The sequence below is a fragment of the Pseudorca crassidens genome, chromosome 6, assembly GCF_039906515.1.
Source record: "Pseudorca crassidens isolate mPseCra1 chromosome 6, mPseCra1.hap1, whole genome shotgun sequence".
Taxonomy (NCBI): Eukaryota; Metazoa; Chordata; class Mammalia; order Artiodactyla; family Delphinidae; genus Pseudorca; species Pseudorca crassidens.
Genome location: NC_090301.1, coordinates 6829339 through 6846255, shown reverse-complemented (window position 1 = coordinate 6846255; position 16917 = coordinate 6829339). Strand labels below are relative to the sequence as shown.

The window sequence follows — 16917 nt, the reverse complement described above, 5'->3', positions numbered from 1 at the left end:
CATTGCCAAGCGCCCGGCCAAGGGGAGCTGCTGCTGACATCCTCTTGGTTGCTTCCCTGTCCTGTCCGCTCCTGTGTGTGTAACTCAAGCGTCCACCTTCTCCATTGAGACATCATATCTGTGTGTTTCCAGCATGTCTCCTTTTTCTCCTTGATTTCTCAAAGATCACTGCCTGGGGTTTAGTAACCTCCCCGGCTAATTCTTCCCAGGACATTGGAAGATATTTGTCTGACTTGGGTGTCTTAGATTCATTTAGAGTATCTAGCATTTTCTCATATTTCCAGGAAGATCATTTCTATGAAAGGATGGGAACAAAAATTAATAAAAAATATAGAACTTAAAAAGTTCTTTTTTTGTTTTTAGCATATATTATAAACTTAAGGCTTTATTTTTAAAATAATTATAATGAATACATGCACAAGGTAAAGAGCTCAAAAGGATGAAAGGTATAAAGTAAGTTTCCCAGCCCCTCAGAAGCCCCCTCCCAGAGGTGACTAAGTTACTTTTTCCTGTACACCCAGACTATTCCTGCAGTTTGTTTTGAGCATTTAACAATGTATCTTAGAGGCTGATCCCTGTAAGGGCATGAAGAGTAAGTAGCTTCAGTCTGTTTAAGGCTGTGTAGGCTGCCGATATATGAAGGTGCCATGATTTATGTCGCCAGCATCCTACCAGTCATACCTTGATCAGTATTTCAGTTGTTCCTTTTGTCTTTACAGTGAACTTTCATGAATTACCTCGTATACACTCCATGTCAGTGCTCCTGAAGGCATATTTGTAGAAGCACTATTGCTATGACAAAGATGTATATTTTAAAGTTTGCTAGATTTCACCAGATGTTCTCTGTAGGAGTTTATTTATTTACACCTCGATGTATGAGACTCGACAGAGCGCGTTATCAAACTTGTGTAGGTAAAAGATAGGTATCTTGTAATTTTAAGTTGCATTTATCTTATGAGTAAGGCTGACCACTTTTCCTGTGTTTAAGATCTGTCCACTATTTTAATATAGCTCTGCCAGTCTCTCATGTTCCTGTATACACTTCTGTCTTCTTTTGCCTCTCTTGTGCATTTAGTTTTCTAAACAGACTTTATCCAAGGCTCTGGGTAGCTATGCCGTTTGTCTTTTTTTTTTTGTTTTGTTTGGTGCAGGGTGCTGTGTTGGGTCTTCGTTGCCACGCGCAGCTTCCTCCAGCTGTGGCAGGCGGGGGCTGCTCTTCGTCGCAGTGCGCGGGCTTCGCATCGCGGTGGCTTCTCTTGTTGTAGAGCGAGGGCTCTAGGCGCGCGGGCTTCAGTAGCAGCACGCAGGCTCAGTAGTTGTGGCACGTGGGCCCTAAAGTGCGCGGGCTTCAGTAGTTGCGACACCTGGGCTCAGTGGTTGCGGTGCGCGGGCTCTAGGGTGCGTGGGCTTCAGTAGTTGTGACTCACGGCCTCAGTAGTTGTGGCGCACGGCCTCTAGTTGTGGCTCGTGGACTCTAGAGCGCAGGCTCAGTAGTTGTGGCGCACAAGCTTAGTCGCTCCGCAGGATGTGGGATCTTCCCGGCCCAGGGCTTGAACCCGTGTCCCCTGCATTGGCAGGCGGATTCTTAACCACTGCGCCACCAGGGAAGTCCCTGCCATTTTTCTTTTGATTCAGTTACATGGTTAGTTTTATTCCGAGTTCTATATTCTTTTACTGAAGTATAGCACACATATGGAAAAGTGTATTGATTATAGCATCTACAGGTTGATGAATGTTCCGGATCAAGGAACAGAACGTTAGCAGCCTCCAGTAGCTCTCTTTTGTACCCTTCTCCCCAAAAGCAACTCCTGGAAGTAGCTAGCTTCTAACCCTATAGATTAGTTTTACTTTTTTTTTTTTTTTTTTTTTTGCTGTACGCAGGCCTCTCACTGTTGTGGCCTCTTCCGTTGCGGAGCACAGGCTCCGGATGTGCAGGCTCAGCGGCCATGGCTCATGGGCCCAGCCGCTCTGCGGCATGTGGGATCTTCCCGGACTGGGACACGAACCCGTGTCCCCTGCATCGGCAGGCGGGCTCTCAACCACTGCGCCACCAGGGAAGCCCTACTTTTTTTTTTTTTTTTAACTTTGTACGTGCATAATGAACTTATATGAATAGTATATATATATTTTTGTGTCTGGCTTCTTTCAGCATTGTAAAACTCATCACATTATTACATGTAGCAATAGGTGGTTCATTCTCATTGCTCTGCAGTATTCCATTGTACTAATACATTATAGGTTATTTATCCACTTTACCCATGCAGGGAATTTGGGTTGTGTCTAGTACGGGCCTCTTAAGAGTAGTGATGCCATGAAGTCCTTGTCTGTGTCTCGACGAGGAGATATGTTTGTATTTCTGTTGGGCCGATGGGTGGAATTGCTGAGCCATAGGGTGACTGTACCAACTTGCATTCCCACCAGAACCGCGTGAGAGTTCTGGTTGCTCTGCATCATCGCCAGCACTCCATACTGTCTTTTGACACTGAGCGCTTTTTTTAGCTCAGCCACCATGAAAGGTGTACCACATGGGGGGTTTTAATTTCTACTTCCCAGATGACTAATCAAGTTGGGCACCTTTTCGTGTCCCTTATTGGTGACTTGTGAAATAACTGTTGTGAGATAACTGTTGAAGTCTTTTGTCCGTTTTCCTGTTAGTTGGTCTGCTTCTCTTCTTACTGACTTTTAAGTTTTTCTACCTCAGGAGAATTCCAGCAAGTGTCTAAGAATTCAGATCTGTTTATTGTGCTTCTGGCCTCCTCAGAGGATTATGTGAGAAATACTTCCACTGTTTTCCCTGCTCTTCCTCTGGGATACCCTTTCTGTTTCATTCATGTTCTGACTTCAGGGTATGTGTTGTGCTTTCACTCTTCAGTTTGTGGGTTTCCACGTGGCTGTCTGTCTTCTCGCCCCATCGTATTCCTCTGCTCCGTCCCTTAATACCACGTCTGCTTATTCCAGTCATGGACCTAGCCCGCTGAGTCTCTGTGCTGTCGCTGATTTGTTCTAAGTTCACGTTATTACCCTACTTTTAATTTGCATTTACCTTCTAAGTTCATTGAGTTGTGTGAACTGTTTCTTACCATACAAATTTGCTTGAAAAATTTAGAGTATCTTTTAGTCTCTAAAGTCTTTTCTGTGTGAAGGCTAGGATTTGGAGATAGTTCTAGCTTTTTCGCACCATTCCTTGGTTTCTAGGAGTTACAGTATTGGCTGCAGCCCAAACAAAGGGACACTCTTATTATTCCTTAGGGCATCTCCCCTGAATCCTGCCTTCTTCCTGCCTCGGACTCATCCAACACCTGCTTCTCTCCTGGGTCCTGTCCTGCCTGCTGTGTCTCCAAAACCAAGGGGTTCATTCAGTAGGAAGTCCTGTCCAAGGCTTCTCTCTCAGAAACAGCCTCCCCTCTCCCTTCCTCCTGAGGAGACCCTCCCAGCCTCATCTCTCCCATGAAGCTTCCCCAGGGCTGGAGGACTCTTGAGGAGCTTGCAGGCGACCAAAGGGAGGCGGAGCCTCCAACGGAATGGAGTGATGAGCCGTCTTGTTGGCAACTAAGAAATACGGCTTCTGTCTCAAGGTGGCAGGGCGTGGTCGGAGAGAAGCAGAGGTTGATTTTTATTTGATGGGCGTCCTCTGTGATGATTCTCATGATCGGGAGGTGGACTCTTGGCACCAGAATGGTCTCAGGGAGATTTGCCCACATGAAAAGCCATCTTTTAGTTCCATCAAAGAGAAAATACCCTAAGGTCAGGACCTAGAGCCTGAAGTAGCACCAAGAGTAATGGTGGTGGGGTGTTTACGTACGAGGCGCTGTTCTCAGCACCTTACGTGGTCCCTGCCCCACACTTCACAGCACCGCTAGGATGTGACAGCACCATTAATAGTGCCGGTTTTCAGGTGAGCAAGTGGAGGCACAGGCAGCTGCTCCACGTTACACATCTCACAGGGCTTCAGACCAGGGGTGTGTTGGGCCCCCTGCTGGGTCCTGTGCACATTTGGCCCCGTTCAGTCCCGTGACAACCCTGGCAGGTGACTTCTAACACCTCTCCTTTTCCAGAAGGGAAACGTTTCCCAAACAGTCAGTGGCCAGGTGGGATTCTGTCTGAGGTATCTTCAAACAGGCGCAAGAGTTTAAACAAAGAAGGCTGAAAACCAGGTTCTTGGACATTCATCTGTTGGTCAAGACCTAAAATAGGATGGGCATAAAAAATCTCATTGTTCTCTTCTGTAGATATCATAGTAACTCCTAATAAATCCCTGAGTTATGCAAAATAAATGTACTATTTTTCTGTAACTGTATTTATTATGCTCATAAAAATGTTCAAGTATGAAAACTCACCCTGGAGTGAATTATAAAGAAGTGTTTGCTGAGATCTTATAGACTTACAGATGCTGATGAAAATTCCTTATGCACCGACCCCAGGCCATTGGCGGTTGCCAGGCTGCCATGGCCTTCCGTGACCACCTGGTCCAGAGCACCCACCAGCCCCCTTGCACATGACCCGCTTCCTGTCAGTGTCTGAAATTGTTTTGTGGTTTGTCTGTCTCTCCTCAGTGCAAGTTCTGTGTGAGTAGGAACCTTGCCTGTCATGGCCTTGGGAGCCCATGTCCAGAGCAGACACTTGGCCTGCGTCTGCTGGGAGGGTGGGGTACAGCCGCCTGCCGTGCTCTCCAGGAGTGAAAGAGCAGCTCCCACCACCTGACCCCAGGAGGGTGCGGCTGCTCCAGGCCTCTGTGTTCTGTCTTTCTGTCTCCCTGCACCCTCTCCTAGGCTTACCTCTTTTACACCCAGCCTGGTCCCTACGTGGAATTATCGTGGTTACCCCGGTCATGGAAGAATGAACAGCACCGTGCATTTGTGACCCAGTTCTATTTACCCCCTTCTGTGATTAAGCTTTGTAGGTAGTTTATGGAAATCACGGAAGAGATAATCTATAAAATACTATTTCTAAATTTTCTGAGCCAGAAACATGATCATCTAATAACTTAAGTTGGGTATTCCTAAATTGGATCTTTCTATATAAATTAAAGCTCTAAAATGGGCAAACATCTAAAAGTTAAATAACGTATTTTATAGGTGAATCCATGAGGAAGCAGACATTTTCCTAACACTGCTGGTGGGAATGCGAAATGGTACAAACCCACTGGAGGGAAATTTGGCAATAGCAGCAAAATTACGTATGCATTTATTCTTTGTCAGGGCAGTTCTACTTCTAGGAATTTATTCCAGAAATACCCCAGTAAAAAAATGAAAAGATCCACGTAAAGGCTGTTCATTGTGCTGCTGTTCGAAATAGCAAAGGATTTTCAGTAACATAGACCTTCCGTGAACAGGGACTGGTTGAACAGACTCTGGTGCTTCTATGCAGTGGAGCACCGGGCAGCTGTTGGAAGAATAAGGAATCGCGGTCTTTTGCTAAGGAGTGATGGCCAGGATGTGTGCAGCTGACCCTTGAACAGCGCAGAGGTCAGGGACCCTGACCCTCCGCGCAGTTGGAAGTCCAGGTATAATTTATAATCGGCCCTCCTTTGCTGCGGTTCTTCCCTAGCCATGGTTCACATCTGTGGATTTAGCCAACCATGTGTCATGGAATATTTGCTGTTGGAAAAAACCTGCGTGTAAGTGGACCCTTGTAATTCAAACCTGTGCTGTTCAAGGGCCAACTGTGATTAAATTAAAAAAGCAGAGAGTGGACAGAAGGGTCTCTGGTATGCTACTGTTTTGAAAAGAGAGAATATGAATATATACATGTATTTGCATGTATCTTACAAATGGGAGGATAAACCATACTTGTATTTAGTTTTCAAGCTGCCTTTTGGGAAGGGAGGGAACTAGGATGAGGGACACATAAAATCAATGCCTTATTTTGTCAGTTTGACTTTGGGTCCATGTAGCTATTTTACAGCATTATAAAAATAATTAGGTAAAAGGTTTTGACTTAAAAAAATTTTGATAGACATTGTCAAATTTTTCTCTAAAAGGTTTATACTCTGTTTCCCTCCTATGAGTACTTGAAGAGAACTCTCTTCTCTCACACCTTTTCCAACACTGGATTATTGTCTCTAAGAACTGTGCCAATCTGATAGGTGAAAAATAGTTTGCTGTTTTCATTTGTGCTCCCCAGTGATGAGAGTGATTAAGCATCTTTTCATTCCTTTATTAGCCATTTTGTATTTCTTTTGTGAAATGCAAGTTCATAGCCTTTTTTTCTATTGATTTATAAAATCTCTATATGTTGTAGGTATAATTTTCATTTGTTGATTATTACCAGGTTCATGACCTCATTTCTAGTTAAATTGTTCAGGCCTGACTGTAGTAGCTGGTTGTTGTTCTGTTGTCATACAGTAAAAGGTTTTTTTAAAAGAACATTTATGTATGATAGGCTTGAAATGCACAGGAAATTCCTCCAGTAACTGTGGATCAGACTTCCCTAAACTGTTCAAGTGCTACGTGTCAGCTTGTGAGCTCTTTGGTGCAATGGAAACTGTGTTTTCTTTTCCTTTAAAAAAAATTGCTGGTACTTTCCTGGTGGTGCAGTGGTTAAGAATCCGCCTGCCAATGCAGGGGACATGGGTTCGAGCCCTGGTCCGGGAAGATCCCACGTGCTGCAGAGCAACTAAGCCCATGCGCCCCAACTACTGAGCCTGCTCTCTAGAGCCCGCGAGCCACAACTACTGAGCCCATGCGCCACAACTACTGAAGCCCGTGTGCCTTGAACCCGTGCTCCACAACAAAGAGAAGCCACCGCAATGAGAAGCCCGTGCACTGCAAGGAAGAGTAGCCCCTGCTTGCTGCAACTAGAGAAAGCCCACATGCAGCAGTGAAGAGCCAACGCAGCAATAAATAAATAAACGAATAAATAAAATTGCCTATGACTGATTACCGTGTCTCAGTAGTAGATAGTTGGTAAATGTCCACTTGAGTTGATTTTGGTGAATCTGTAATCTAAATTTGATTGTCTTTTTGGTTTGAGATTGTTCTTGCCTTTTAATGACCCATGATAACCATCTTTATGTTCTGTTCAATTGAATACCTGAATGAAACAGTACTTTTTCATGAAAAAAGAAAGTATATAGTGAAGGTAGGTTTTTAAAAAGTTTTCATAGTTGCTAGCATTTGTCTTCTGCTCATGGACATGTTGCATGTTTCTTGTTTCTTTCTCTAGGTCATCACTCCATGTAGGAAACTCATCCTATGTGCAGATAACAGAAAAGAGATGGAAGACTGGATCGCAGCGCTGAAGACGGTCCAGAGCAGGGAGCACTTTGAGGTTAGGGGAGGAAGCCCTCCCTTTTTGTCGCCCTCCCCCTTGTATTCTGCCATATGAATGTCCCCCATGCTGGGCCGTTATGGTCTGGAGCTCACTTTCTCAGCGTGCTCCTTGCAAACTTAAGGCTTGTTGCTCATCTTTGGGCCATCGGGCAGTGACCCTGTCTGATTTCTTATTGAATCTCGTCCAAGTTACTGTGTTTAGGGAGGTCAGAGGGTTGCCTCATCTTTGCCATCTTTGTTCTTTGTTTGCAGCCTACCCAGTACAGCATGGACCACTTCTCAGGGATGCACAACTGGTACGCCTGCTCCCACGCGAGGCCCACCTACTGCAATGTGTGCCGAGAGGCTCTGTCTGGGGTCACGTCCCACGGACTGTCCTGTGAAGGTACGAACGATGAGTTTCCCCCTGGGAAAAGTGGCCTGAGGTTTGACATGACAGAGCCTTAGGAATCCAAGCACAGTCCCCTCAGGTCAGTCAGGAGTAGAGTGGCTTGTATGACTCCACCCTTGTTTACTGTGCCTGCTCAGGAGTCTTTGATAAATTATTATTTGTAGTAACGGAACAAAGTAAAAAGAAGGGAATTGGTAGTAATGAGACACAAAGAGGAAACCTAGAGGACACAGGGAAAAAGGAGTTAAAGTCTCTCTCAGCCCTTCTCTGGGTAAATGGTCCTCCAGATCTAGAGGATAGAGCCCTGGGCTTGGGCAGGAGCAGAGAGAGGTGGACCGTGGCCCCGGGCCCAGTTCCCACCTGCCGCCTGATGTCGTACAGCCTGTGAGCTTAAGAATGGTTTTTACAATTTTAAAAGGTTGAAAAATATCAAAAGAAGGCAACTGTTTTGTGACGCAGAAAATCCCGTGAAACTTAAATTTCAGTGTCCGTATGTGAAGTGTGGCCACGGCGGCCCTTGTGCTGCGGGGACAGAGCCGAATGGTTGGCCCGCGGAGCCTGAGCTGCTTTGTCTCCGGCCCTTCACAGAAAGCCTGCCGCCCCCTGGCCAGGCTGGATGCCTGGTCTCCCTGTGAGCAGTCTCTGCACGCATCCTGGTGGTTTCGTTTATGAGTAAACTAACCATATATGTTGGTTCCCAACTTTCCCAGGAGAGCAGGGCAGTCCACCCCAGACCATGGCCGCAGCTCCGAGGGTTAACGTGTTCATTCTCTCACAGTGTGTAAGTTTAAGGCCCACAAACGCTGTGCTGTGCGTGCGACCAGTAACTGCAAGTGGACCACGCTGGCCTCCATCGGGAAGGACATCATCGAGGACGAGGACGGGGTATGCCCGGGGACCCTGCACGGCCCTCCTAGCACCGGGGCGAGAGGCACGCCCACCACCTCCCGCCTGTGCTCAAGTTTCTTTCTTGAGGACAGTGAGGGCAGGGTTTCCCTTGGTTGGTTACGCTGGTGTCTGGGGGCCCCGAGCTCTGGCCAGTCCCTGTGAGTTGTGGATGCCGGCAGGGAGCAGTGGGCTGGACAGGGCTCTGCAGACCCTGCCCCACCCCCTCGTGGAATTCATTTTGGAGCATTTTTGCCTGAGGGTCCCCTTGGCCTGCGTGGAGGCTGTGAGGACGCCCCCGGTGCATGTCTCTGTGTGGCTTGCAGATCGCCATGCCTCACCAGTGGCTGGAGGGGAACCTGCCCGTGAGCGCCAAGTGCACAGTGTGTGACAAGACCTGTGGCAGCGTGCTGCGTCTTCAGGACTGGCGCTGCCTCTGGTGCAAGGCCATGGTGAGCGAGCGCAGCTGCTGGGCAAATGCCAGATGGGCACAGGCTGGCCGGGTCCGAGAGCACAGCTCCTGCAGAGGCAGGGCTGGGGAGAGCTCTGGGGTGTGGGAGGGATGCCGGCGCCCCCTGTGACGAGCGGGTCCGTGTTCCAGGTGCACACGGCGTGTAAAGAATCCTTACTGACCAAGTGCCCGCTGGGCCTGTGCAAAGTGTCGGTCATCCCGCCCACCGCTCTCAACAGCATCGATTCTGATGGTGGGTACCACATGCTCTCCCGTCTCAGCCATTTCCTCGTGCTTCCTTCTCCAGGCCTTCTCCCCTCCCCCGCTCTGGAATTGGTTATGTCAGTGATTTTGAGATGCGGTCGGGAAGAGGTCAGGCCCAGCCACTGTGGGGAGAGGAGAGGAGGTGATGAACAGTGTCCTGACAGCTGGGCTTCTGGGCACCTTGGACTCAAGGCCAGGACCTTACTTGAAGGTGGGTCCATTGGCTATTGAGTAGAAACCGAGTCTAAGATGCTTCTCCGTCTTTGACATGGGCTGTCCGTCAACTAGGCTCGTCTAGTAGCTGATATTACACGCTCTTCCGCCTCTGCGCTCGCTTGTCCAGATGGTACATGATGATGCATATTAACAAATGTTGGTGGGAACTTGGGAACCGGGACACGTGTCTCAGGAAGTCACCTCTGCTAGATTGAGAGCAGTGTCTGACATTTAGAGTCCTGCAAAGGTGAGGTCAGACCAGATGAGGACTCACTTCCCTCTACACGGGGGATGGCGTTGTGGAAACGTGGATTAATGTCTTGCTGGTTTCCTGGGTGTGTATGTGTAAGTTGTAGGTCCCACGGGGGGTGTCTACTTGGTACACGGTTGAGGGCGCCCTGATGTCTTTCGTGGCTTTCAGATTTTCTTGTGTCCTTTTCCATCCTCACACCTAGGCTTCTGGAAGGCCACGTGTCCTCCATCCTGCACGAGTCCATTGTTGGTCTTCGTCAATTCAAAAAGTGGGGACAACCAGGGTGTGAAGTTCCTCAGAAGATTTAAGCAGCTGCTGAACCCTGCCCAGGTCTTTGACCTCATGAATGGAGGACCACACCTTGGGTAGGAAGCTTGTAAAATATATCTTTCTTGGAGTTTAAAAAGCGTTCGAAGAAAATGCGTGCTTATTTAAAGATTCAAAGATACAGAAAATTTAAAATAGGAAATAAAAGTTACCCTTCCCAAATTCCACTGGCAGAGGTGTCCACTCTGAATGTTTCATAGAGTTGTGTGTCCTTCCAACATTCCAGTGTGTGTTTCAGTCATGTGCACACACAGATTTTGAAACCAGGTGGAGGCCTAGGTTACCTGCCCTTGTGCGGTGTGCTTTTTATGGGTGTCAGCCGACAGCAGTGTGGATGTGTTCTGATGTCAGTAGTTACAGATCTGCCTCATTTTTTTGAACGGCTGCTTAGTATCGAGTAGGAAGCTTTTCTCCAGTGAGGCCAAAAGGGAGATTTTTCATTTTAGAGGGCACTTGAGTTTACTTAAGTTGCAGGTGCCATGACATGCAGATGTGCAAGGCCCCGTGTATCTGGCAAAGTAAGAGACCTGATGTGTGCTTTCTAGTTTTATACGATCCAGAGGTTTGTGGAAAACGTTTGCTTTTGTAAATTCTGGCATTTGAACCAACTCCTTCCCTGTTTGGAAGCACCGGCTCCAGGTGGGAGCTCTGCGAGCCTCGTGGCGCGTGTGGGAGGTGGTGTAGGATGTTTGCAGCGGACAGTGCCCGCAGAGCCTGCTCTCTGGGGTGGGGGTGGGGTGTGCTCCTGGGAGGTTCCCTGGAGGGTGTTGGTTTTGGAGCTGGGTGCTCCTGTGACCTGAGCCTGGGTCTGGTTGGAGAGACCTGCTGTTGGAGAATGGTCACCGGCGGCAGCTCTCTAGCCTGTTTCCTTGGTGACAGCACCCCCTTCCCTGGAGGGACCCTGGAGGTGCCCTGCGGGGATGCACCAGACAGGTGCAGGCCGCTGCTCCCCGAGGTGCCAGGGATGTTGGAGGAATGCCACGAAGGGGTGTTGGGCAGGGCGGGCTGCACAGTAGGACGGCGGAATGAGCATGTGTTCATTTGGAGAAGCATGCAAACCCCACAGCTAGTAGTAGGCGTTAAGGACGAGACAGGACGATTCAGGTGCAGACCTACAGAGGTGCGGTGCGCTTGGCTTAGACAGGTCCCGTTTCTGGGAAGCAGCCTTGCTCTCACACTGTTCCTAAGAAAACTTAGAGATACTGCTTCATTTTCCTGATTCCTGGCCTTGACGTGTCCCCTCTTCTCCAGAGAGCGGGAGGCCTGAGGGAGGTCAGTGTTCTTAAAGGACACGTGTGGCTGCTTCTCTCCCAGCCTGAAGGTCAGGTGCAGCCTCGCCCCTCTGTTACGTCCCGAGTTCCCTGTCACCTGGTCCTGTTTGTTGTCTGAGGCCTTCCCCCAGCTCGGTCTGTGCTGGATGCAAAGCCCGGCCAAGGGGGCGCCCTGCCTGCTGGGGACGGGTGCGGACGGACAGTCCAGGCCCAAGGCAGGCGATCTGTCTCGTTGGCAGTGTGGTGTGCAGGTTCTTTGGGAACCAGGAGAAGGGGCTTATGAGTCAGATGGGGGTCTCAGTTTCCCCGCCGAGCTAGCATTTGAGGAGAGTTCGTGGTAATGGGGAGGGAGGCAGGGAGCCCTCTAGGCAGAGGGTGGGCTGTGTGCAGAGGTGCAGACACATGGTGGCAGCTCCTGGCCAGGGAGGGCCGTGGGGGCCGCTGAGAGGTTTGAACCTCTCCTGGAAGCAAGCGGCCCCTTCCAAAGCCGGACACCTGACGACACTGGTTTTGGGAAGATGAGGCTGGTAGCACGAATTGGAGGCATCTTGAAGGAGACGAGAGGCAGGTAGGAGGCTCCTGGAGGGGTTGCGAGAGGGGACAACGGGGCTGCCCGGTAATTGGGTTGGTGGTGGCTCTGCCTTTCTCTGAGGAAGGAAACTTCGGTCGAGGAGGCGCCCGTGCGACACCGAGTGGCACGTTCTGGTAGACAAGGGCAGGTGTCCTTCAGGAGAGCCGAGGGATCATCGTCAGGGTCATTCAGGGTCATCAGCGTCTGTGTCGTCCCTGAAGCCAAGACGCGGATAAGGCCACCCAGGAAGCGGCTGGGGAGTGAAGGGGGAGTGAACAGAAGGCTGCCGGGTGTCCTGGGAGGAACGCTGTGAGCGAGGGGCAGGGCCGCCAAGAGGAGCACAGGAAGGAGACGGAGCTGGAGTCACGAGGGGCGCGGGGTGGGTCGTCACCTGGGTGGGCGGAGTGGCCCAGAGGACAGGGACAGCGTGGGCAGGATCCTGCAGCCCGGGGCTCCTGAAGACACGTGCGGCCTTTGCTCTCAGGCGCCTGGCGGGCCCCCAGTGGGCGGAGCCTGAGCACAGCCGGGCTCCGGCCTCTGAGAGGCTTTTTCGCGGGACAGGCCGCAGGGTCGGCCTTGAGCACAGAGGGTGTCCCCCAGCCCCAGACTGACTGGCCGTCGGCTACCTGTCCTTTAGATGGACCTCATTTCATTGACGTTCTGTTTTCTCTGCAGCCTACGCTTATTCCAGAAGTTTGATACGTTCCGGATTCTGGTTTGTGGTGGAGATGGCAGTGTTGGTTGGGTCCTCTCTGAAATCGACAGCCTCAACCTTCACAAACAGGTACCTGGGTTTGGAGGGGCCGGCCCCACGGGAGAGCGATGCCACCGTTACAGAGAGGCTGGGTCATCTCAGGGGGTGCTTCTCGTCCCCTTGGGGTGGTCTTGGAGGGAACAGCAGGTAGCCTGATGGCGTTATGGGCCCAGGGACCCAACAAAAAGAACACTTCCATCCCTGCAGGTTCCAGGCACGGGCAGATCTGGGTGCGGCTCCTTATTGGGTAGTGATGTCGCCTACTGCCTGATGCCTCCTGCTGGCGAGCAGGGCTCAGAAGTATACTTGAGCTTCAGGTCAGAGTAGGGTTGTTTTTTAAGTGTTGATTTATTTTCTGCTCCAGCTCCCTCACACCCCCGCCCCCAATAATTAACCGCTGCCAACATTTCAGTAACTATCCTTCAGACCTCTCTCTATCAAAATGTATATATAGTACAGTGTGCAATGCAGTTTTAATTTAAATGGACTCATGGTACCCTGTCAGTTTTTAATCAACACACTGTGGGCACTTCTCGATCCATCAGTTTAAATGGAGGCCTATGTGATGGTTTTCCACTGGGCAGGGCTGCGCCAGCCCTGGGTTTAGCTCATCTCCCCCCATGGATGGACACTCAGATTGCTTCATAATGACAGTGCTGGTGAAAACCATGTATACAATGTCCCAATTATGTTCTCTTTTGAAGAGCGCCCAAATGTAAATTTTGGTGATATTGCCAGACTGCTCTCCAGTTTCTATTCCTAATGCTCATAAAACTGTCTTTTCGCATATGCTGTCCACTGTACATCTTAAGGCTTTTGCCCAACTTAGTAGACAAAAAATGGTATGTTTCATTTTTATTTAATACTGGTGAAGTCAAGCATATCCTCAATTAACTATGAAGTTTTAAATGAATCATCTGTTCATGTTTTTTTTTTAACCTAATATTCTATTGGGGTATTTACCTTTTTAAAAAATTGATTTCTAAGGATTATTGTTATATTAGGGATGTGAACTCCTTGTTGCCCATATTTTTCCTCATTTGTCACTTGTCCTTCAACACGTTGGTGGTCTTTGTAGGCAGGGTGGACCTTTTGCTGTCAGCGTTTAGCTCCTGGAATGACGTTGGAGTGGGGACCCTGGGTGTGCAAGTAACTGCTCAGCTCTAGGGAGGCCAGTTGCTCGGGAAAGAGAGCACTGCCCCCTCGTGGTAAAGTTAGAGCAGTACACTTAGGTCCAATTTTAGGTTTTGTTCACTTCCAGGATTGTTACCAAGTTCATTATCACAAGTCAGGAAGACAGGTTTTCATGCATTCAGCTGAGTTCAGGGAGCATCATTTCCTTTGACTTCTCTGTGGCCCGTGATCCTACCCGATATCCAAGCCGGAGATCTGACAGTAGTTCTTGAGCCTTCCCTCACCCTCCCTCCTCGTCCTGGTTAACCTGCCGCCCTGGAGTGTCCAGCACAGCAGTGTGTGCTGCTGAGCGCGTCTGGCTGGCCCCGGGCTCCATCTGTCCACTCCTCGAGGGGGCCTTCCCCTCGGGCCGTTCTGCTTACGCACCTCCTTGAGCCTCTCGGACCGCGCCGGTCCCCACCTCCCCAAGGACCTTCTTTGGGACAGCTCTGCTCCTGCACCCTTGCTGAGCGCTCCCCGGTGGCTCCTTGCCTTAGGAGAAGGTCCGGACTCAGAGTGAGGCCCCAGTTCAGCTCCTTCTTCCTCCTCTGCTTCTCTGACTGCTCTCTCCTCACTGCCCTTCCAGTCTGAGCTCTGACTTGGTGGGGGGTCACCTCTCCCGGAACGCCACTGTCCCTTCACCGTGCTGCCTGCTCCTTTCCTTTAAGGCTCCCGGAAGCCGGCGCCGGGTCGCCTCCCCCCGGTGCTGGGGCTTCCTTGTCCTCCTCACCTGCTCTGTCCAGCTTGCTGTCCCTGGCAGGGTGGAGGGCCTCCCTCAGTGGCTGCGGCAGGTGACCGCGGGCTGTGCCGTGCTCAGGGGGGACCAGGGACCCTCCCCCACCCTGCGTGTCAGGCTCGGAGGTCGAAGGCTCTTGGGCAACTGGTGTCTGGGGAACTTCCTAAGCACTGAACTGACGAGGTGGGGTTTCCACAGGGGGCTCTGGGTGGGAATTCCAGGTGGAGGGTGGGGCCTGAGCAGTGCAGGGGGTCTCTGGGGAGTGACGGGCAGGGGGGTGCAGGCCGAGTGCCAGGGTGTGCTCCAGTTTGACGGCCAGACTGGAAGTCCTGGCGCCTGTCTTGATAGGACTTAAAGCCGTGGAAGGTGCTGTGAGGGGAAGGAAGGTGTTAGTGTGGTGCTGTAGAGGACGGAGAAGCAGGAGGAGGGGAGTCGTACAGACTGATTCTTCGGGGGTTCAGATACTCAGCAGTCAGCACTGTGGCCACAGCTGTGAAGGTGGGAATGTAGATCGGGGAGGTTGTAGAGGATTGATTGTCAGATGTGGCAGCAGATGAGAAGCAGGCCTGTGGGTGGGAGAGGAATTTTCTGTCGGATCGGAGAGACATCTGTCCTGCCTAGTGGCTCTGCCTGGAATGCGAGCACCACACCGTGTGAGATCAGACCTCACACCTTGTAGGTGAAAAGGAGGGTGTTTGATGCCATGTCTTCCCCCCGTGTCTCAGTGTCAGCTGGGAGTGCTGCCCCTCGGCACAGGGAATGACCTGGCTCGCGTGTTAGGCTGGGGCTCGGCCTGTGACGATGACACCCAGCTCCCGCAGATCTTGGAGAAGCTGGAAAGAGCCAGCACCAAGATGCTGGACAGGTGAGTGGACCGCACGAGTCCCCTTGACTAGGTGTTCTCAACCCAGGGTCCCTGGAAACCATAGGCCCTCTGCAGTTACTTGTAAAAATTTGGCCTGAGCAGGAATCCTTGTTTCTGGTGGGCTTTACCTGGCGATCAGATTATGAAAGAGCTGACGAGCAGAACAGGTTGGCACTGTGCCCTCGAGCGGTCAGGTCTCATCAGCCAGGCCCGATCCTCTGGGCCGTTAGAGAAGGTGGCCCTGTCCGCTTTGGCCTTTGCAGCCTTGTCTGATACTTGTCAGCAGAGTCTTGCAATAAGGAAGACTTATTGCACAGCTGAGCAATCCCGTGTTCCCAGAAGAATCTCAGTTTTGGACAGCTCTCCTGTGTGTGTTTAGAAGTAACTTGGGTCTTCTCGAGCGAGCTGCTCTTAGTGCTGAGCTCACGTATGAAAGCCCCTGACCACAGCCTGCGGGACCTGGTATTGCTGAAATGCCCGTATTCTCTCTTAGGCTCCTGCGCTGCAATAAGCAGGTGTGGTCTTGAACCCTCTCCAGCTGCCTCTACCGTTTCTTCTCTATTGAAGGGAGGCCTACGTGCCTTTGGAGGCTGTGAAATGCTCAGCCCCCACGGGAGAGCTGGCTGCTGGCTGAGTGATTTTAGCTCTGAAGAGGGGAAGCCCATTTTCCCAGAAGCAGCATTATGGGATGCCTTTGACCACCTTCAGTGGAGCTGCAGTGTCCAATGGGTTGTGACGTTTGTTCTCAGCTAAGTGAGGAGCCAGGTTAGGGACACGGGAGTCAAGATAAATGCTTAAAAATGAAGTTAGGGCTGTCATAAGATCAAGCCCCCAGGCCATGAGTCGGGGAGGTGGGAGAGGCACGGGGCCTGCCTGGGGGTTCGAGCCGACCTGCTGAGAGCTCCTTTGTATGTGCAGGTGGAGCGTCATGGCCTACGAGACAAAACTCCCCCGGCCAGCCTCCTCTTCCACTGTCACCGAAGACTTGAGTGAGGGCTCCGAGGTATTTCCAGTTGCCCTGCCGCGTGCTCACACTGTCCTCACCACTTTGGGGCCCTGCCTCCACCCTTAGACATCCTCCCCTAGGTTAGACCCGCACAGGCGCAGGGCCAGCCGAGGTGGAGCTGCAGCCCATGGCCTCTGCCCCACAGGATTGGTGGTCGTCTGGGGGCCTCCTGGGGTGTTGCTGGATTTGGGGTCCTCTGTGATGATGGCCCTCTCGGACTTGCCGCCCCTGCTGCTGGTGCCCCCGCCCAGCCCAGGCTCCCGCTCTGGGCCCGCCTCCTCCACCTCCTACCCTTGCCGTCGGTCTGTGCTAGTTCAATGTTCAGCTCTTCTTTTCACTTTACGCTGGTTTTTGTCATCAGTGGTTCGCTCAGGGCCCAGACGGGCGCAGCGCTGGGCGCCCAGCCATGCTCACCCCACTGGGCGAGCTGGCTGCTGGCTGACCAGGAGAGAGGGCTCTGCCAGGGCCCGTCTGCCCCTCAGG

The 16917-nt window shown here is 51.1% G+C and overlaps 1 protein-coding gene across 13 annotated transcripts in view; it reads left to right on the top strand.

The window, feature by feature from the left end:
• The window catches only part of DGKD (diacylglycerol kinase delta), a 110195-nt gene that overhangs the window by 67161 nt on the left and 26117 nt on the right, over window positions 1-16917 (top strand). For all 13 annotated transcript variants that reach the window (XM_067740183.1, XM_067740181.1, XM_067740185.1 and 10 more), the window contains 9 exons: window positions 7165-7269; window positions 7524-7656; window positions 8441-8547; window positions 8874-8999; window positions 9149-9251; window positions 9934-10096; window positions 12576-12684; window positions 15289-15428; window positions 16347-16431. In XM_067740183.1, the coding sequence (XP_067596284.1) occupies window positions 7165-7269; window positions 7524-7656; window positions 8441-8547; window positions 8874-8999; window positions 9149-9251; window positions 9934-10096; window positions 12576-12684; window positions 15289-15428; window positions 16347-16431 (1071 nt within the window). The remainder of the gene's footprint in view (window positions 1-7164; window positions 7270-7523; window positions 7657-8440; window positions 8548-8873; window positions 9000-9148; window positions 9252-9933; window positions 10097-12575; window positions 12685-15288; window positions 15429-16346; window positions 16432-16917) is intronic.